This window comes from Notolepis coatsorum (assembly GCF_963971535.1).
Source record: "Notolepis coatsorum genome assembly, chromosome: 6".
Classification (NCBI taxonomy): domain Eukaryota; kingdom Metazoa; phylum Chordata; class Actinopteri; order Aulopiformes; family Paralepididae; genus Notolepis; species Notolepis coatsorum.
The window spans coordinates 188,753,379-188,775,246 of NC_140170.1; the positions used below are offsets into that span (position 1 = coordinate 188,753,379).

Here is a 21,868-nt window from a genome sequence, read left to right on the forward strand (position 1 = left end):
AGTGTACCAAAGTGCTGTACAAGTCCCACAACATAAGAAAAAAAAATTATATATAAAAAAAAAATTATTCATTTTTTTTTATTCGAAGCTTCGAATTAAAATCGAAGCTCGGCCCCGAAGCTTCGATTGCCAAAAAAATATTCGAAGGTCAGCCCTAGTTGCTTGTACTTGCTTTAAAGGTCCTGTGCATTATACATGGCGTTTCCCAGTGTTTAGCATTGTTTTATAGCAATAGGGGTTAGTATCAATGGGTCTGTGTCTCAAATTACCATATTGGCGGATTCCTCTAATTCAGTTAAGACACTCTCCTCCAGTGAATTAGGTCATTCTGATTTGACTCAATGCGACGTAGCAAGTAGCTGATCTGCAGTAACGCCCCCTCTATGGTTGTAGCGCATAGTGTAACCTGACACTTCCTCAAGCGGGTTTTGACAGAGAGGCAGAGAACGAGTGAGATAGAGAGGGAGAGGAGCTTCTGTCAGGGAAACAAACCGGCACGCACACACTCATTTACACACACAACCTGGACCGGCGCAAATGCGGCGCTTTACTATGATTGAAGCATTACTTTTTTTCCTTGGTTAGTGGGCAGTGCGCGATTGGCTGAGGTTGAGTAAAATGTCATGGTAAGCCAATCAGAGGTAGAGGTGGGCAGGTGTTCGAACGCATCCAGAGTCTGACACAGAGCGACAACACAGCGACTCAGTCAACGACAGACCGCGGGTCCGTGTACGTTTTGATAGTTTGTTTGGCCAGCCCAAATAATCCAAAACGAATCCAACGAACAAGTGCTGCACAGTCTTCAGGTGCTCAGAGTATATATATCTGTATGTCATGCATGTATTTATTTTTTTTTTTTAATCTTTTTCCCCCTCCTTTTTCCTCCGATTTTTCTCCCATCCCAATGTTAGTCGTTATGCCAATTCCCAATCCCCTTCCTGGTCGCTGCGCACTTACCCCCCACAGTCGGTCTGGGAGAGTGGAGGCTATCACGTGCTTCCTCCGACGCACGTCTAGCCAATCAACCGCTTCTTTTCACCTGGCAGCGCGGACTCTCACTGAGAGGGTGTAACGTGTGGAAGGATCACACTACCCCCCTTAGATCCTATCCGCGCTGAGCAGGCGCCCCGACCGAACTATAGGAGTCGCTGTTTACAACGATCCGGACCCACCCCGCCAGCTTTCCCACCCTCTAATACTGCCAATTGTATTAGTGTGAACGGCCAGCCAAGCTGGTGACAACGCCGGGAGCTGGATTCGAACAGGCGAATCCAGCGTCTCCGGTGTTGGTGACGAACGCAATCTCCGCTACGCCACCTGACCGCACTCATGCATGTCTTAAATGTCATGATTAGATTAGATGATTAGATTAGATTCTTATATCTATGTTGTGTATGTTATAAATGTCATGAATTGAAAATGGGGGACCCTGATGTAAACGAGACGAAAGTCTTTCTCTAGTCTGCATCCCCTTAACAATTGTGTGTATTGAACTGTACTGTACCCATTCTGCAATCTGTTAATTAAAATGTTCAATCAATCAGTATATATTTGTTATTTATTTTTGGTATAGTGCTTAACAAGCATAATTTAATGTTGCCCAGTTGTGGCCTGTTGAGGGGCAATACATCTATTGTGTTTGTATTGGTATGATCCACTATATAAACATAGTAATTATAATATCTACATACATGGCATTTGATTGGAGGCTAGTCTCACTTTGTCCCACAGCAACATTAAAATAGTTTAGATTTGTGTACATTGTTTATGTAAAACATTTACTTGAAAGTAACGCAATAGTTTGCGTTAGTAACTAGTGAAGCTGAAGTAACTAGTTACTTTTATCATTTGTAACGGAGTAAGTAATTTAGTTACTTTTTGGAAGAAGTAACTGTAACTAGTTACTTTTTAAAAGTAACTTGCCCAACACTGCTGAAAGCGCTTATGGGCGGAGCCAGGCCAACACAGCCTGAAATCCTGAGGCTGGAAAATGAAGCTTTTGAGTACTTGATTAGAAATATAAAACAATTCATACACAATCTGAGACACACACATGCTATAGACACACACACACATATCTGAGATACACGCGCATACACTCACATAGGACACACTCATACACATCTGAGACACGCACACTCGCATACATATCTGAGACATACTCACGACAGGTACACATATATGTGACCGAGACAGGGTTCCCATGGTACCTGAAAAACATTGAAAACATGGGATTCATTTTTTCATTTTCCAGGTATGGAAAGGCATGGAAACTGAGCAAAAGTGACCAATTACATGGAAATACAAACGGTTGTCCTGGAAAATTTTATTGGATGATGTGTAATAAAATTTAACTATTGAGCACAGAATTAACATGAGTTTATAAAAACCCTTTACATTTGAACAGCTTTGACTGTAGATAGAAATGGATTATCCCATGTTGTAGAGCATGCTCTTGGCATCCTATATATGGTATATTGCATGTTGGAATTTGATGCAGGCAACTTGGTGAGCCAAGGGAGCCTTGGCATCTACAGTGAAACTTCTTATGCAAGTTTATCCTCAAATGTAAGTAGCTGTGTTTTAACTGTGGTAAACCTGGGTTTATCAACGTTAGTTAGTAAGCAGTGCAATCTTGCTAACTAGCTAGCCAATGTTAGCTCTCATAACGAGCCAGTTAGCCAGCGCCAGGTACAGTAGCTAGCCAACATTAGCTCTCATAACGAGCCAGCGCCAGGTACAGTAGCTAGCCAACGTTAGCTCTCATAACGAGCCAGTTAGCCAGCGCCAGGTACAGTAGCTACCAACGTTAGCTCTCATAACGAGCCAGTTAGCCAGCGCCGGGTACAGTAGCTAGCCAATGTTAGCTCTCATAACGAGCCAGTTAGCCAGTGCCAGGTACAGTAGCTAGCCAATGTTAGCTCTCATAACGAGCCAGTTAGCCAGCGCCAGGTACAGTAGCTAGCCAACGTTAGCTCTCATAACGAGCCAGTTAGCCAGGTACAGTAGCTACCAACGTTAGCTCTCATAACAAGGCAGTTAGCCAGCGCCAGGTACAGTAGCTACCAACGTTAGCTCTCATAACGAGCCAGTTAGCCAGCACCAGGTACAGTAGCTAGCCAATGTTAGCTCTCATAACGAGCCAGTTAGCCAGCGCCAGGTACAGTAGCTAGCCAACGTTAGCTCTCATAACGAGCCAGTTAGCCAGGTAAAGTAGCTACCAACGTTAGCTCTCATAACGAGGCAGTTAGCCAGCGCCAGGTACAGTAGCTACCAACGTTAGCTCTCATAACGAGCCAGTTAGCCAGCGCCAGGTACAGTAGCTAGCCAACGTTAGCTCTCATAATGAGCCAGTTAGCCAGCGCCAGGTACAGTAGCTAGCCAACGTTAGCTCTCATAACGAGCCAGTTAGCCAGCGCCAGGTACAGTAGCTAGCCAACGTTAGCTCTCATAACAAGCCAGTTAGCCAGCGCCAGGTACAGTAGCTAGCCAACATTAGCTCTCATAACGAGCCAGTTAGCCAGCGCCAGGTACAGTAGCTAGCCAACGTTAGCTCTCATAATGAGCCAGTTAGCCAGCGCCAGGTACAGTAGCTAGCCAACGTTAGCTCTCATAACTAGCCAGTTAGCCAGCGCCAGGTACAGTAGCTACCAACGTTAGCTCTCATAACGATGGCCAGTTAGCCAGCGCCGGGTACAGTAGCTAGCCAACGTTAGCTCTCATAACGAGCCTGTTAGCCAGGAAGAGAAGAGGCTGCGAAGATGGAAGAGGAGGATGACAGAGGAAAAGGGAGAACAGTGGAGAAGAGTTGAGAAGAGTAGGAAGAGAAGACAGGAGCGGACACGAGGGGAGGTGTGGAGAGAAGAGGACAGGATGAGATAGGAGAGGAGTGGAAGAGAGAACATATATCAATCCCAGTGCTCATGTGTTCCAGTTCAATAAATTGTTGTTCATCTACAGCTTGTTGCATTATTTCATGCATTGATATTATCAATAAGACATAATCTCTAAGCATTTACAATGTAGACTTGACTGGCACATCTTTTAAATCAAGTAAGTAGTCAGGTGTCCTAGGGGGTTGTGTGTGTGAGGAGGGGGGCGCGGATGAGGGCCGAAAACTTCAGGGGCCTATAGATCATCACTTAATATGGTACCTGGAAAATCAGGAGGTAGTATGGAAAAAAATTTCAAGGCAAGCGTGGGAACCCTGCGAGACCAGCGGCCGTGCCTACAAGTCGGAGTCTTGATAAAAAAACGTTTTTTTTTTATTTTTTTTTTGGTTTTGTTATTTTCCGTATTTTTTTTAATATATATATATACTTACAGTTCGAGGGTTGAAGAACATAATAATTTAGTATAACAGCGAACATATATAATAACTCTAATTGTAAGAAATCTGTGTTTAAAAAAGGCTGTTTGAGACAGAAGTCTGATCCTCTGTGGGGGCTGGCACATTTTTGCATGTGAATAGTCTGCGCGTTGAGAGGTATATTCAGATTCACTGAGCCTGCTGCTCAGGTAACATTCACCGTTAACGATGGACGCACAGAGATTGTCAGCTGCTCTTAACAGAGGAAGTTATCGAATTTAATGCATGAGTACATAACGGACTACATGAGTGATGACAGTACAGGTGAGCGGCCAGCTGTATCATCCGACGACGAGGAGGCAGAAGGAGGAGACGAACTTGTTTTGGATTCAATAGAATCTAACGATGATGCAGACGATGAGGAAGACAAAGACATTTGCGTTGAAACTGTAGCATTGGGCTTTTTCAGCTGAATCGACCATGCGATCAGTTGAAAATATGTCTGGTTTAACGGTGGAGAGCGAAATAGCAGAGGAACTCGGAAAGATACAAGCTTTCGATTGTGTAATTGCCAGAAACGGCGAAAGGAAAATTCCGAACGATCTGCCCTGTCTTGTTAAAAAAAACTGTCGGTTGAGTTAATCTACCAAAACAGATTGGACACCGCGTCGTTGACACCAAGAGAAAGGGACATGTGTCTGTTGTCCATTATTGGAACATGCCAAAATGTTTCAGAGATGACTCAAAAGACCAAGAAAATCACGGCGTACGCGTGGCTTCACGGACAACATACAGATTCCACGACGTTGTCGTCTGTCGTCCAACGTTCTGTTTCATTTATGGGTAAGTGTATTTATGATTGTATTGTATACGTAGATGTAGATGTATGTTTAGCAATAGGTTTAAAGTGTCTAGATAGTCTTCGAGGGCGTCCATTTTGGATATTCTGGGAATAGTAGCCTTTGTGCGGCCATTTTGTAATGCACATCGCTAGCGTTGGAATTCTTAAAAACTACACTCCTGAATGTAAACAAGACAAACGTCTTTCTCTGGTCTGCATCCCCTTAACAATTGTGTGTATTGAGCCGTACTGTATTGTACCCATTCTGCAATCTGTTAAATAAAGTTTTCATTCATTCATTCTCTTCCCTATTGTTAACATTTCCCCAAGGGGATCAATAAAGGAATATCTTATCTTATCTTATATCAGTTTAGGAATGAACTGAGTGAATTTTTTTTTTTTTTTTATCTTTTTCCCCCTCCATTTTCCTCCGATTTTCTCCCATCCCAATGTTAGTCGTTATGCCAATTCCCAATCCCCTTCCTGGTCGCTGCGCACAGAGCTTTTATAAAATATCGCTTCCCCCCCCCCCCCCCCTCAAATAATTATTGATTCGTGAATTTGTATCATTTAACTGGTGGAAAATCCATGTTTCAATATAAAACATTTAAAAAAAGATACCGTCCTCCCTCAGAGACGTTGTTCTGGAGAAGAACTTTAGTATTATTATTCCCGAATGATGATGTTTTAACCACCGAGTGTGTCTCTGATCAGATAGATAGAAGTGTCGTCGTTTATACTGGAGCTCAAACAAAACAACAACACACATCAATATGGCCACAAGGTGGCGCCAAAAGACTGAACAAGCTCCGGTTTGGTGTCACCGGTCGGTGAACCTCTGCACGGCATCAGAGACACGCGGCCTGCCTGCCGCTCTGTAGGAACTACACCTACTGAGAAACACAAGAGTTCTCATATATATATACTATATATATACTACTACAGAGGAAATGATTAATAAAAAATAAGAATAGAGACAAGGGGGGGGGGGGGGGGTTCTAAAGGGTCATTGATTGATTGATTGATTGATTGATTGATTGATTGAAAACTTTATTAACAGATTGCAGAATGGGTACAGGACAGTACGGCTCAATACACACAATTGTTAAGGGGATCATGCAGACCAGAGAAAGACTGGTCTCTCTCTCTCTCTCTCTCTCTCTCTCGCTCTCGCTCTCGCTCTCTCTCTCTCTGACCAAAAGGGAATAGCAGCTGGGAGGATGGCAGGGTTTGGAGAGGTGTGCTAGAAACAACAGGCTGATTTCACAGTTGGAGGGCTGAGAGACAGAGAGAGCCCCAGGGGAGGGAGGGAGGGAGGACGTACACACATATGGGAAGATAGTTCCCTCACAAAACATACTTGGGTAGAACTAAAGTAAGATGGCTTGGCAAGGTCCAAAAAATGAGGAGTTTCATGCCATAATGGTCTTCTCTTGCAGAGAGGCGCAATACTCATTGGTATTTGTTTATTGGTGAGCTATCACCTTACATCACAATGTTGCTGAATTGTAAAACTTTGGAGCCTATCTGACTTGCTCAAATAAAGTTCTTGGAAGATGTTCTGTGCTTGGAAAGTCTGCTTTTTCCGTTAATGCTCCTGACTCATGGAACGTCCTTCAATGCACTTTAAAGATCAATACTCTTCCGATATGCACAGTTCAAAACCATGATCACTAACTGCTGTGTATCAGTCTGTTTTTAGATCATTTGCCCGGTTTTCCTCTTGTTGTATTACTACTTTTAATTTTGTCCATCTGTTGACTGATCATTGGAAATGAGGGCAGCCTCAATGGTTTTACAAGGACTAGATGATGATGATGATGATGATGATGATGATGATGATGATGATGATATGCCCCACCATCCAACTACTAAGTAACCAACCAACCAACTTTCCTGGAGTTGTGTTCCAAACAAATTGGCCCAATTTACAACCTTCATCTATCAAAAATATGGTTTATTTCATCTGATTGCTGAAAGGCTTCATCTCTCTCTCTTTCTTCTCTCTCTCTCTCTCTCTTGTCATCCTTGTTGGGCGATTCCTTGTTGTCATCCATCTCCATCCTCCACGTGTTTGTCTCTAGCTTTCCAGTACTCTCTGCCCTCTGCATCTTTCTTTAGTACGTCCACTTACATTAGTGTGGGACGCCCTCGTGATCCATGCCCACGTGTTGCTCCACAGAACCAGTGTGTTGTTCTCTCACATCACCAGTGTTGTTAATAATAACTTGTTGATTTTTGTTTATTTGTTGATCAGATGCAAAAGAAATATGCTTATATTGTCCACCGGCCGCCCTGCTCTATACATATCAGTATCGAACCTAAAAAAAACTGTACATTACAAAACAATCTCAATATGCATATTAGATCTAATACAATATATAATCACATGATAAATCATTAATTATTTCATACAATAGAAACACTCTTCTCAACACTATAACATTTCCATAATGAAGTGATCCAAATCACAGAGCCTCTACTGCGCAGGCGCACAGGGAAACAGGCACTACATAGACACCCCTGGGTTCATCACTCGGGTCCTTTCACTGAGCTGAGAACACTTTTTATTATTCATCATAACAGCAGTCACAATGAACACACATGAAAATAATAACAAACAGACAAAAATATGTATTTAATTTTTTTTCTTTTATTGCTTAAGCATGCTTTTGAAAACAGGCCCCGGTTTTTCAAAAGGAGGGAGTATTCAGTATTACATCTCTTGTATTGCATCATCTCTCTTCTCTGTGGCCCCCGACACTGTAAGTATTCAGTATTACATCTCTTGTATTGCATTATCTCTCTTCTCTGTGGACCCCGACACTGTAAGTATTCAGTATTACATCTCTTGTATTGCATTATCTCTCCTCTCTGTGGACCCCGACACTGTAAGTATTCAGTATTACATCTCTTGTATTGCATTATCTCTCTTCTCTGTGGACCCCGACACTGTAAGTATTCAGTATTACATCTCTTGTATTGCATCATCTCTCTTCTCTGTGGCCCCCGACACTGTAAGTATTCAGTATTACATCTCTTGTATTGCATTATCTCTCTTCTCTGTGGACCCCGACACTGTAAGTATTCAGTATTACATCTCTTGTATTGCATCATCTCTCTTCTCTGTGGACCCCGACACTGTCCTGCATCCACTGCAGTTGGAGCTAAGTGAGATGCAATGCATCGGAAGTTGCGAGGCAGACAGCAGCCTCTCTCACTTCTGGACTTTTACCGACAGCTGGATAAAGGTAAATACCCAGAAATGCGAACATTTGCAAAGAGAATGCTGAGCTTGTTCGGCTCTACATATATTTGTGAGCAGACATTCTCTGTTATGAACTTGAACAAGAGGCGAGTGAGGTCCAGACTAACCGACTCCCACCCATGCTCGATATTTTACGCATCTCAACCACTGCTCTCAAACCAGACCTTGCATGTACTGCAGTCCAGATCTCAGTTTCACCTCTCATTAGTTTCAGTAAGTTGCTTGTCTCTTGTCTTGCTCATGCCAAATTGATCATTTTTTGTTTCTGCGTGATATGAGTGAGTAAAATGAAGCCTGTATGCGTATGTCATATATGTTATGATGAATTGAAAATGGGGGACACTGATGTAAACAAGACGAAAGTCTTTCTCTGGTCTGCATCCCCTTAACAATTGTATACTATTGAGCTGTACTGTACTGTACCCATTCTGCAATCTGTTAATAAAGTTTTCAATCAATCAATCAATGGGATGTTTCTCAGCTTCACAGAACTGGATCCCTATGTGTACAATTCTCTCTTGGTGGTGTCTAGACGTGGGTGAGATGAGAAAAACATTGTTCAGTAAGAGACCTACACCTGGTGTCTTGGCTACACAAAAAAGTATATTGTCATTGCACTGTAAATCTTGTAATCCAGTGGTTGTGGCTTTGTTGTGTTCAAACAGTATGTGACATTTTTACATTTAAGTTTTTTATTTTTTATTTGATTAACCTGGGTAGACAGGGTATTTCCCAGATTATTCCTTGTTCGTTGTGTTGTCTCATTCCAAAGGAAAAAGAAAGGCTATTTATTACAAATTAAAATACCTTGCACATCTGATTACATTTGGTAACGTGAAAAAAGGCTGAGTTATTTGTGTTTTGTTCACAGCACACCTGACAAAAGACTATTGATTTGATATTGATGATAGTTAAATAAAATTGTTGAAATGCGATGCATTTGTATGTGACTTTATTATGGTCCGAGAGTACATTAAGATAGATGTAGTTAGCCCTTGGGTGTTTTCATATTTTCTAATTGGGCCCCCATTGAAAATAGTTTGGACACCCCTGACCTACCTGAATGCACGTGGCTGATTGGAGCGAGTTATGATTTCCCCCTACTCCCGGGAATGAACTATGATTTCCCTGTACTTACCTGGAACCGCACGTTGAGTTAATGTGACTTATTGGAGCGAGTTATGATTTTTCCCCTACTCACCTGACTTCCCTGTACTTACCCGGAACCTCACGTTGTATTGTTTATCCCCCCCCCCCCCGTGACTTTACATTTCCAGCCAATTTGATTTATGTAAATACCTTTATTGTGAATAAACAAGCCTGTTTGGCTTACACACGTGTCTCCTGAGTTTAATTTGGTTCAGTCACCACAACTCATTTATAAAAATTATATTTTGTTATCATATGAACACACACGTATTTATTTCATATGACTTAATTCAGTTTGAACCAGTTACACACTGCTGTGCTTAAATAACCCAATACACTTTTAGCAATTCTACTTCTCAGTGATTAGAGTACTATAAGTGAGGTACACGGAGAATGTGCAAATATACAATACATTCACCATACACTACACAAGACCAATGCTGCAGACTGATGAAATTATTATTTATTTCTCTCCATATACCCAAATAGAATAGAATAGAAATAGAATAGAAATACTTTTATTATCCCGTGGGAAATTTGACACTGCAAATCGCTCAACATTTAAACAGGACGGGACAGGTCACGAATTAGAATAATAACACAAATCAGTCAACATGTCAACATGGAGAATCACAACAAAACATGTCCCAGTTTTCACGCTACTACAGTAGTGTGCATAACACTGTAAGCTCAGCAAATATCAGGCACATATCAAATAAATACAGGTTACAATTACAGTAAAGAAATATATATATACAGTATATAAATAAATAAAAAACTGCTTCTGGTTTTCCTCTTCCTCCACAACCGTGTCTACCTCTGGCACGGCCTCCGCCTCTTCCTCCTTCTCCTCCTCCTCCGTAGATCCCCCCTCTCACCCTCCTTCCATTTTGGTTACAGTCAGGTGAACTCACCTGCTGCATTTTTATAGTGCGTAAACCTGACTGGTGTGCCTCCAATAAGCAATCATGTGTTTGTGCACCTGGTGACTGTTTAACCAATTGGCTCATATGTGTGGTAATTTGTCAGTGCTTTGGAATAGCAAGGAAGTGACATCATGTGAGCATTTTATTTCAACCAAAAATGCTTAAACAATCAAGTCAAGTCAAGTCAAGTGTTTTATTTGTCACGGCATACAAGTTTACAATGAAATGCGGGGGGTCTTGCCCGCAACGATGTGCATAATACAATAGTAATATATAATAAGAATCCAATAGAACGACATTGTGCAATAAAACAAGTAAACAAAGTAGGGCATATGGGTATCTGTACATGAGTTATTTACAGAGCATGGTAGGACATGCTAGGTCCTGTGGTAGTGCAGTACACTGATCAGGATATGACTGGTCCTTCTCTCCTGTGGTCCTCAGAGAGGTTTCTGTGTGCTGTGTTTGGGTCCAGCCTGAGCTAAATTCTGATGGAGACAGACACACACACACACATGTTACTTTTACAATCCGAAATTGAAACATAAACAACAGGCCTAAAATAAACAGGTGAAAAACAGGTGAAGCGGTGATCAGTGTGACTCTGTGGTAGTGTGGTAACCACGGCAACTCTTACACATATATTATCTAACACACACACACACACACATCTGATTGAGACACACACACCTCATGCTACGCTGTCCAGCAGATTGTGATTGACATATTATTTTATTATTAAACCAGCCATGTCTGTTCAATGGGAGATCACATGATTATTTTGTACTCATATATTCTCTTATCGTGTGATGCAGCTGGATTCAGGAGATCATAAGATGCTGTGTAACAAACCATCTGGTGCATCAGGTTATATAATCTCCTGTTTACCAAAAATGTTTTTAATTAAGTTGTATAGTGGCTTTGTATGGGGGATATGTGTTGCCAGATTGGATGGAGAAATCGTCCCCTTTATACACAATGTTTCATTATTCCTGCACAACCTGGCAACCCAGAGTAAAAATCTCCTCGGTGCCTCTGTGCACAGTCAGCCTCTGATGAGAAGGAATGAGGACTAAACTACCGAAATGAAAAATATTCCTGTAGGATTGAAGCCCCTTTTTCACAGCATAATGTTGGCAGGTATGGGATTAAAAATGATGTCCAATAAAGAGCTGACCTGCATGATCACATGGCTTTGTTTAGAACGTTTGGTGCGCTTGGCAAAGTGAAAAGAAAAAATGCAACAATGTTGCAACTTCACCCCTGAATCTACCGAACTATAGGTGTGAAAGAGACCTTATGTGAAGAAGAAACAATCTCTTCTGAAAAAAAAACCTGAATCATCTCATGACCACAGGCTGCAAGGTCATCTCAACACACACCCTATGTCAGCATTCAGCACTGTAGGCAGAACCTGTCTGATTAAACTATTATTTGCATAATTACAAATAGAATTCCATTTAGAAAATGAGGTAATAGATAAAATATTCCAATGTACACTAAATCTATTATTGTTGACCAGAACAATCTCCGCTCTGTGGAAATTACTTTGTAATCACCTTCCACTGGTCGTTTTTTATATTTAAAACCACTGTTCAATGTATTGGTCCAGAGATAAACAATACATACCTGAGTTTGTCCAGTCCAAGAGACAACAGCTTCTCTCTTGAGTCTCCTGAGATATTGAGACTCAGGTCTAGCTCTCTCAGACTAGAGGACTTGGAGCTGAGAACTGAGGCCAGATCTTCACAGCAGCTCTCTGAGAGGTCACAGTTGTTCAGCCTGAATGAAGATGGATGGGAAGGTAACCAGAAACATTTAATTTGTATTTATTTAAACAGGGAAACATTTTAAATTAAGAAAATTAAAATAAAGTGGTAGCAAAGAGGGGAAAGTAGATATGAACTTTCATTAACAACCACAATATGAGGTTGTGTGAATTAGGAATTAATTACACCCGTGCACACAGTGTGAGGAAGCATTGTGTACCAGCCAGTGAGCATACTTAGGCCCTATACTCAGGAGGCCCGCCCAGGTTTTAGGTTTACAAATGCCTTTATGTAATAATTTGTTCTTATATAGTGTTGTAAAATATATAGATTTTTCAATATTGATAATTATTTTTTTAAGACCTAATCTAACATATGAAAAGAAATATGTTTAGACAGTGATATTTCTCTGAAAGTATTAGAGAAGCTGAGACGTTCAGCACACAATGAAAACAACACACTCACAGCCTATAACCCTACCAGCTGTATTTGAACATCAAAGAAAGTGATGTATATGAAGCTAATAAATTAAAAAGGGCCTAATGGTATCGAATATCAATATTTTCCCAGTAATATTTAGACATTCCAGCATCGTAACAACACCAATACATATTGTATATATTTTTTTGTTTTTAGAAAATGAACCAGTATACAATATTCTGTTTGATTTGTTTTGAGTAAAATGTGGCTTCATATAATACTGACCCGAGAGTCTCCAGTGTACAGTGTGGACTCTTCAGTCCAGCAGAGAGCAGCTCCACTCCTGAATCATGGAGGTTGTTGTTCTTACTCAGGTCCAACTCTCTCAGACTAGAGGACTTGGAGCTGAGAACTGAGGCCAGATCTTCACAGCAGCTCTCTGAGAGGTTACAGTCACGCAGCCTGAATGAAGATGGATGGGAAGGTAACCAGAAACATTTAATTTGTATTTATTTAAACAGGGAAACATTTTAAATTAAGAAAATTAAAATAAAGTGGTAGCAATAATACTTAATAGAAACATTTTCCTGGAAAATAAAAGAGGGGAAAGTAGATGAACATGAATGAACTTTCATTAACAACCACAATATGAGGTTGTGTGAATTAGGAATTAATTACACCCGTGCACACAGTGTGAGGAAGCATTGTGTACCAGCCAGTGAGCATACTTAGGCCCTATACTCAGGAGGCCCGCCCAGGTTTTAGGTTTACAAATGCCTTTATGTAATAATTTGTTCTTATATAGTGTTGTAAAATATATAGATTTTTCAATATATATTGATAATAATTTTTTTAAAACCTAATCTAACATATGAAAAGAAATATGTTTAAAAAGAATAGTGATATTTCTCTGAAAGTATTAGAGAAGCTGAGACGTTCAGCACACAATGAAAACAACACACTCACAGCCTATAACCCTACCAGCTGTATTTGAACATCAAAGAAAGTGATGTATATGAAGCTAATAAATTAAAAAGGGCCTCATGGTATCGAATATCAATATTTTCCCAGGAATATTTACAGATTCCAGCATCGTAACAACACCAATATATATTGTATATTTTGTTTTGTTTTTAGAAAATGAACCATTATACAATATTTAGTTTGATTTGTTTTGAGTCAAATGTGGCTTCATATAAGACTGACCCGAGAGTCTCCAGTGTACAGTGTGGACTCTTCAGTCCAGCAGAGAGCAGCTCCACTCCTGAATCACGGAGGTTGTTGCCACTCAGGTCCAACTCTCTCAGACTGGAGGACTTGGAGCTGAGAACTGAGGCCAGATCTTCACAGGAGCTCTCTGAGAGGTTACAGTACACCAGCCTGAATGAAGATGGATGGGAAGGTAACCAGAAACATTTAATTGAATTTGTATTTATTTAAACAGGGAACCATTTTAAATTAAGAAAATTAAAATAAAGTGGTAGCAATAATACTTAATAGAAACATTTTCCTGGAAAATAAAAGAGGGGAAAGTAGATGAACATGAATGAACTTTCATTAACAACCACAATATGAGGTTGTGTGAATTAGGAATTAATTACACCCGTGCACACAGTGTGAGGAAGCATTGTGTACCAGCCAGTGAGCATATACTTAGGCCCTATACTCAGGAGGCCCGTCCAGGTTTTAGGGTTACAAATGCCTTTATGTAATAATTTGTTCTTATATAGTGTTGTAAAATATATAGATTTTTCAATATTGATAATAATTTTTTTAAGACCTAATCTAACATATGAAAAGAAATATGTTTAGACAGTGATATTTCTCTGAAAGTATTAGAGAAGCTGAGACGTTCAGCACACAATGAAAACAACACACTCCCAGCCTATAACCCTACCAGCTGTATTTGAACATCAAAGAAAGTGATGTATGTAAGGGATAATGTATAGCTACGAGGTCATTGTCGCAAAATAATTGACCGACACAGATTTTAAAATACCGAGCCGCCTCGGCGAGGTGTTTTAAACGTCAGTGAAGGTCAATTATTTTGCGACAATGATCGAGTATAGCTATACATTATCCCGCTTATTACATGGCTAACTTACTAACAATATACCTAATTCATTTTACATCGACTCGCAACACTGGTTCTGGCTCCGCTGAGTGCTCGTCGCTCCGCCCCCCAGCAGCTTCCCCGGCAGCCGGCAGTGTCTGATTGCACTGATGTCAGTGGGCTTGATTTTGCGAACAGCTGCGCACAGCGGTCATTATTGCTCGGCAGAGGTCCGTTATCGGGTAATATCGGACCTCTGACGCGCGCTATTGACCAATCACAAGCAAGCATTTCGGCGAATGTGAAAACGCCATGTAATAAATGAAGCTAATAAATTAAAAAGGGCCTCATGGTATCGAATATCAATATTTTCCCAGGATTATTTAGACATTCCAGCATCGTAACAACACCAATACATATTGTATATATTTTTTTGTTTTTAGAAAATGAACCAGTATACAATATTCTGTTTGATTTGTTTTGAGTAAAATGTGGCTTCATATAAGACTGACCCGAGAGTCTCCAGTGTACAGTGTGGACTCTTCAGTCCAGCAGAAAGCAGCTCCACTCCTGAATCATGGAGGGCGTTGTCACGCAGGTCCAACTCTCTCAGACTGGAGGACTTGGAGCTGAGAACTGAGGCCAGAGCTTCACAGCAGCTCTCTGAGAGGAAACAGCCCTCCAGCCTGAATGAAGATGGATGGGAAGGTAACCAGAAACATTTAATTTGTATTTATTTAAACAGGGAAACATTTTAAATTAAGAAAATTAAAATAAAGTGGTAGCAATAATACTTAATAGAAACATTTTCCTGGAAAATAAAAGAGGGGAAAGTAGATGAACATGAATGAACTTTCATTAACAACCACAAAATGAGGTTGTGTGAATTAGGAATTAATTACACCCGTGCACACAGTGTGAGGAAGCATTGTGTACCAGCCAGTGAGCATACTTAGGCCCTATACTCAGGAGGCCCGCCCAGGTTTTAGGTTTACAAATGCCTTTATGTAATAATTTGTTCTTATATAGTGTTGTAGAATATATAGATTTTTCAATATTGATAATTATTTTTTTAAGACCTAATCTAACATATGAAAAGAAATATGTTTAAACAGTGATATTTCTCTGAAAGTATTAGAGAAGCTGAGACGTTCAGCACACAATGAAAACAACACACTCACAGCCTATAACCCTACCAGCTGTATTTGAACATCAAAGAAAGTGATGTATATGAAGCTAATAAATTAAAAAAGGCCTCATGGTATCGAATATCAATATTTTCCCAGGAATATTTACACATTCCAGCATCATAACAACACCAATATATATTGTATATTTTGTTTTGTTTTTACAAATGAACCATTATACAATATTTAGTTTGATTTGTTTTGAGTAAAATGTGTCTCAATATAAGACTGACCTGAGAGTCTCCAGTGTACAGTGTGGACTCTTCAGTCCAGCAGAGAGCAGCTTCACTCCTGAATCCTGGAGGTCGTTGTAACTCAGGTCCAGCTCTCTCAGACTAGAGGACTTGGAGCTGAGAACTGAGGCCAGAGCTTCACAGCAGCTCTCTGAGAGGAAACAGCCCTCCAGCCTGAATGAAGATGGATGGGAAGGTAACCAGAAACATTTAATTGTATTTGTATTTATTTAAACAGGGAAACATTTTAAATAAAGAAAATTAAAATAAAGTGGTAGCAATAATACTTAATAGAAACATTTTCCTGGAAAATAAAAGAGGGGAAAGTAGATGAATATGAATGAACTTTCATTAACAACCACAATATGAGGTTGTGTGAATTAGGAATGAATTACACCCGTGCAGGCGGGTCTCATTCTCCAACGGACTTACGACAAAAAGGGCTTTCTCTTAGGGCCATTTGAGACCTTTTCGGGCAAGACATGAATATAGACAATATATTATAATATAATATTAATTATATATGTTTTATTGGGACGGTTGGTGAATCCCAAAATCGGCCCGAAAAGGTCTCAAATGGCCCTAAGAGAAAGCCCTTTTTGTCGTAAGTCCTTGGAGAATGAGACCGGCATTGTTTCACTGTACCAGCCAGTGAGCATACTTAGGCCCTATACTCAGGAGGCCCGCCCAGGTTGAAAAGAAATCCAAATTCCAATATATTTTTCTCAATCAAAACATGCAATTGTCATTTCATATTGCACACAGACCAGCGCAGACCTTAAAGCTATGATATCTAGCTATTCAGCCCTATGTTTGACGTTTCCCTGTGACAACAAGTTACACTGTTTGTACAGTATGTGCAGTGAAAATCTGTGTGTATGCCACTCCCACCAACAGCCACACAGGCATTAGGAGACATGCTGTGAAAACCAAAATGGTAGAAGGAAGTATTTATATCCGCGAAAAATATGACTTAAATCAGTAGTGTGGGACCATTTCGGATATGAGCAGGAGGTTGTTGAAAATGGATAATGAATGCTAACGGGTCCAATGTGTCTAACATGCTTAAAATCCTCACCATCCCTGTTTGCCAAAGCCACTGTAAACCTACTGGATCTTAAGCTAACGTTAGTTGCTAACGTTAACTAAGATGGCCCCAAGACTAAAACCAACCCTGGAGACTCTCACAGCGTGACAGTCCTATGGCCGACTTTATTTAATTTTCATTTGAGTTGGATTTGCAACAATAAGACAATTCCATTGTCATCCAACCAGCCAATAAAAAGGTGGAGCTGTAGGTGTCCTTCACTACACTGAAGCCATGTGACAGCTGTCTGATACCAGTACAGACAGGAAATCCAGCAACAGCCCCAGGACATTCACTCGCAACATCATCAAACCGGTTATTGATGAAGCTCTCAAATCTGGCCACATCAAAGGTTCTGCGACCACAGTTATCTTTTACATAAATCAGCAAAGGAGCCCAGTTTTGTATTTACTCCCAAAAATGCACAGGAACAAAACACTGTGTCCTGGTCGCCCCACTGTGTCCAGCAATGACTCTGTTACTGTCCCAATATGTTGATCATTATAACCAACCATTACAACTTAAACTACCGTCCTACATCAATGACTCCCTGGTAGAACCACTATCCAAATGAGTTGATCACTTTATCCAACCATTCCTACATTAACTACCATCCTACATGATTACCTGACTCCTCTGATTTCCTCTGCAAGTTTGATCAACTTGATGTGAATGTTTCTGGCCACCATGAACATTGAGTCACTGTACACACAAATACAACAGGCATCAATGTGAACCAACACATTACTAGAAAGAATGTCTGATCAACCGCCCAACGGTCTCATTGTTGCATTGGCTAAAATATGCCTATGCCACAACCGCTTCATGTTTAGTGATGGACACTACTTGTTGGAGCCATTCTATTGTGTTCTTAGTGTATCTATCATTTGTTTACATTTTGTTTCTGCCCCTCTGTAGTCATCTACCCCCCCTAGTGTCCAAAGGCCGGTAGTGCATGTTGAGAGTGAGGGGCGGGGACTCTTGGAATCTCAGGTGGTTTAATGAGCAGGAAGAGAAGGCCTAGGCATGGTAAAAATGTTTGGTGAAGGTGCCAGGTCATACATTTTTCTTTAAACCACATCAGTGTTAGAATACTATTATTTATGAGTATTGGAATCTTTCTTTTGGTGTTTTATTTAGATGCTTAAAATAAATCTATAATTTAATTCATAATACCTTGGATCTCGTTTTGGATTTTTTGGAATGTGCATGTTAAAGACACTACCTGGTTGACCTACAAGAAGCCACTACACTACTGTATGGCTATGGGTTGTGTGTACAATACATGGTTTGTTAAACTGTTCAGTGACACATGCAGTTATTTTCAGCATCACCTAGACTCCTGTAATCAGCTCTCTAGCAACACTTTACAACATGGAAGTGCCAGAATGAACCTTGTATCGTAGTTGATAAACCTTAGTTTCAGAATAGTCAGAACAATCTCTTGTTAAAACAACATTGTGTTTGCTTAGCAGTGTTTTGTTTATGGGTGTATTTACAATGTATGATATTTCATGAAACAAGATGGCTGGTCTGGCCAGAAACCACACCACTTTCTCACTACACTATTCTCCACACCCACTGGCAGTCTCCAGGGACGGAGAAAATCCAAAACAGGAGATATCTTTAATTGCTTTAAAAATTGTAAGCGCTGCTGTGTGCCTCTGGCACAAAGAAGCGTGACCACATCACTTCATCGCTTCATGTTCGCTTCAGGCTTTCATTGGCTTTTTGAGGATTGTTAAGCCCTGGTCCTGTTGTGACTATCTAGTGTATTTATTGTATTGTATTGACTTTGTCAGTTTCTTTGTACTGTGAAGCACTTTGGTTCAACTTCGGTTGGTTTTATATGTGCTATATAAATAAAGGTAACCGTGACCAGTCACAGCTGTAGAAGTAATTATCAGGTGCGCTATTATGGTTCATTAACACAGACGTCTCAGTGCCTAAAGGCTTGAGTGAGCAGTGAGCACTGCTGTGGGACAGCGATTCCACAGTTGAAGGAAATGTGCAGGCAGAGGAGGGTCTTGATCCATTCATGACAGGAATGAAGTGTAGGCTAATACATGTTGTAGCCTGGACGGACATCTCTCCGAGTACCCTTCTAGACCCTTATTCCATCCATCATATTAACGGTAGACTCTGTAATGCCATCAAACAGTGACATCTAAGCCCTCTAGAGAGCCCCGATTGGGATTGCACTTTTACATGTTTTGTTTTGGTCTGATGTGTGGGTTGGGTTTGAATGGGTATAGGGATGGATTGGGTTGCTATTGCTGACCACACCTCAAGCTCTGCCAAAAAAGAGGCCTGGATAAATGCACAGTAGGTTACTAAACCACACATCAGACCAACACAAAATATTTAAACAAAGTGCAATACCGAGAAGGGCTCAAGAGGTCACTGTTTGACTACATTACACATTCTACTTTTAACAGTGATATACTAAATTAATTACTAATGATGATGATGGTGATTGTTGCTACTATCCCTGACAAATAATTAATTTAATCAAGGGAGTATTATCTATACAGAACACTTAATTATCTAGATAGTATCTACACAGAACACTTAATTATCTAGATAGTATCTACACGGAACACTTAATTATCTAGGTATTATCTAGACGGAAGACTTACATAGCTTTACTGCAGGCGTTGACCACTGGCAGCAGTCCCAAAAGAGCCTCATGTGATGCAGAATATTTCTTCAGGTCAAACACGTCCAGATTCTCTTCTGATGTCAGCAACACAAATGTCAGAGCTGACCACTGAGCCGGGGAAAGTTTGTCAGTGGATAACCTTCCTTGGTTCAGGTACCGTTGGATCTCCTCCACTAGAGAATGATCATTGAGCTCATTCAGACAGTGGAACAGATTGATGCTTCTCTCTGAAGATGGATTCTCGCTGATCTTCTTCTTGATGTACTCAACTGTCTTCTGATTAGTCTTTGAGCTGCTTCTTGTCTTTGTCAGCAGGTCTGGTATGAGCATCTGATTGGTCTTCAGTGAGAGACCCAGGAGGAAGCGGAGAAAAAGGTCCAGATGTCCATTCTCACTCTGTAAGGCCTTTTTCACAGCACCGTTATAGAAGGGTTGTTTAAAAACCACCCTGGATGGTCCTCCTAGCAGATTCACATTTTCGTTGTTGAATGCAAGAAAGACATGAAGAGCAGCCAGAAACTCCTGAATGCTCAGATGGATGAAGCTGAACACCTTTACTCCCTCATCTTCTTTTTTAAAGATCTGTGTGAACACTCTGCTGCACACTGAGGCTGCTTTGACATCAATGCCACTCTTTTTCAGGTCCTTTTCATAGAAGATCAGGTTGCCTTCCTCCAGCTGTTCAAAAGCTAGTTTCGCCAGAGACAGAATGATCTTACTGGGCTCTGTATTCCAGTCTTGGAACGTGGTACTTGGTACTTGGTCTCTATCGTACTTATTCCCTCGTATGGACTGAAACACCAGCAACCTGATGTACATCTCAGTCAGGGTCTTGGGCAGCTCTCTGTCTTGGTCACTTTTGTCTGTCAGGATTCTCTCCAGAACTGTAGCAGAGACCGAACAGAAGACTGGGATGTGGCACATGATGTGGAGGCTCTTTGATGCCTTGATGTGTGAGATGATACTGCTGGCCAGCTCCACATTATCACTGAATCTCTTCTTGAAGAACTCCTCCTTCTGTGGATCAGTGAATCCTCGTGCCCCTGTTACCATGTCAACATACTCAGGAGGGATCTTATGGGCTGCTGCAGGTCGGGAGGTTATCCAGATGAGAGCAGAGGGAAGCAGTTTCCCCTTGATGAGGTTTGTCAGCAGGTTGTCTACTGAGGTCGGCTCTGTGACATTAGTAAATGTCTTCTTGTCAAAGTCTAAATGAAGACGACATTCATCCAGACCATCACAGATGAACAGAACTCTGTACTTGTTTGTTTTAACATTTAGGTTGTTTGAATTCTGTAATTCTGTGAAAACTTCAGTGAGGACCTCTTTTTTAATACCTTCAGTACGTTCATCGATAAGGTCCACCAAGCAAATCTTCGCCTTCAAGTCATTCAACTCTCGAAATTGGAGTCGAAATACAAGATGGATGTCTTGGTTTGTCTTTTCTTCAGCCCAGTCCAGGAAGAACTTGTTTACAAGGTATGTTTTTCCAATGCCTGCCACTCCCGTTGTCATGACCGTTTTGATTTCTTTGTCATATAGCTCATCACATTTGATTGATGTTTCTGGTTTCCTGCATGCTGCTTCAATCTGTCTGACCTCATGGTCAGTGATGACATCCCCAGTTCCTCCATGGTTGAGAAAGACCTCTGTGTAGCTGTCATTTAGAAGTATCTTCGTATTCTGCTCGTCCTGTATACTCTTACACGTGACCGCCACATTGGCCTTGTACTGTTTGATACCTAAAAATGTATGCAATATTTAGTTTGTTAGCCATGATATCAGATTCAGACAAGTGCTCTGTCCTTAACAACTGGAACATGCATCTATATAACTACTGTATGTGTTCTAAACAATGATAAAAAATGTGTTCCTAATACTAATGTTTCCACCATTAAAACAATAGTTTTTGTTGTATTAAAATTACAAGCTGTTGTAAAATGGATTATTTTGGACCAGTCAGA

At 40.7% G+C, this 21,868-nt stretch overlaps 1 protein-coding gene across 1 annotated transcript; it reads right to left on the reverse strand.

Moving 5' to 3' along the window:
• Positions 1-11,292: 11,292 nt before the first annotated feature.
• LOC311229897 (NLR family CARD domain-containing protein 3-like) lies at positions 11,293-21,419 on the reverse strand (the record flags this gene model as incomplete). The annotated part of the gene is made up of 7 exons (XM_084315966.1): positions 11,293-11,308; positions 12,123-12,275; positions 12,968-13,144; positions 13,889-14,062; positions 15,248-15,421; positions 16,156-16,329; positions 19,882-21,419. 7 exons carry the CDS (start codon positions 21,417-21,419, stop codon positions 11,293-11,295), a joined length of 2,406 nt encoding a protein of 801 aa, XP_084172092.1.
• Between the last annotated feature and the right edge of the window lie 449 nt (positions 21,420-21,868).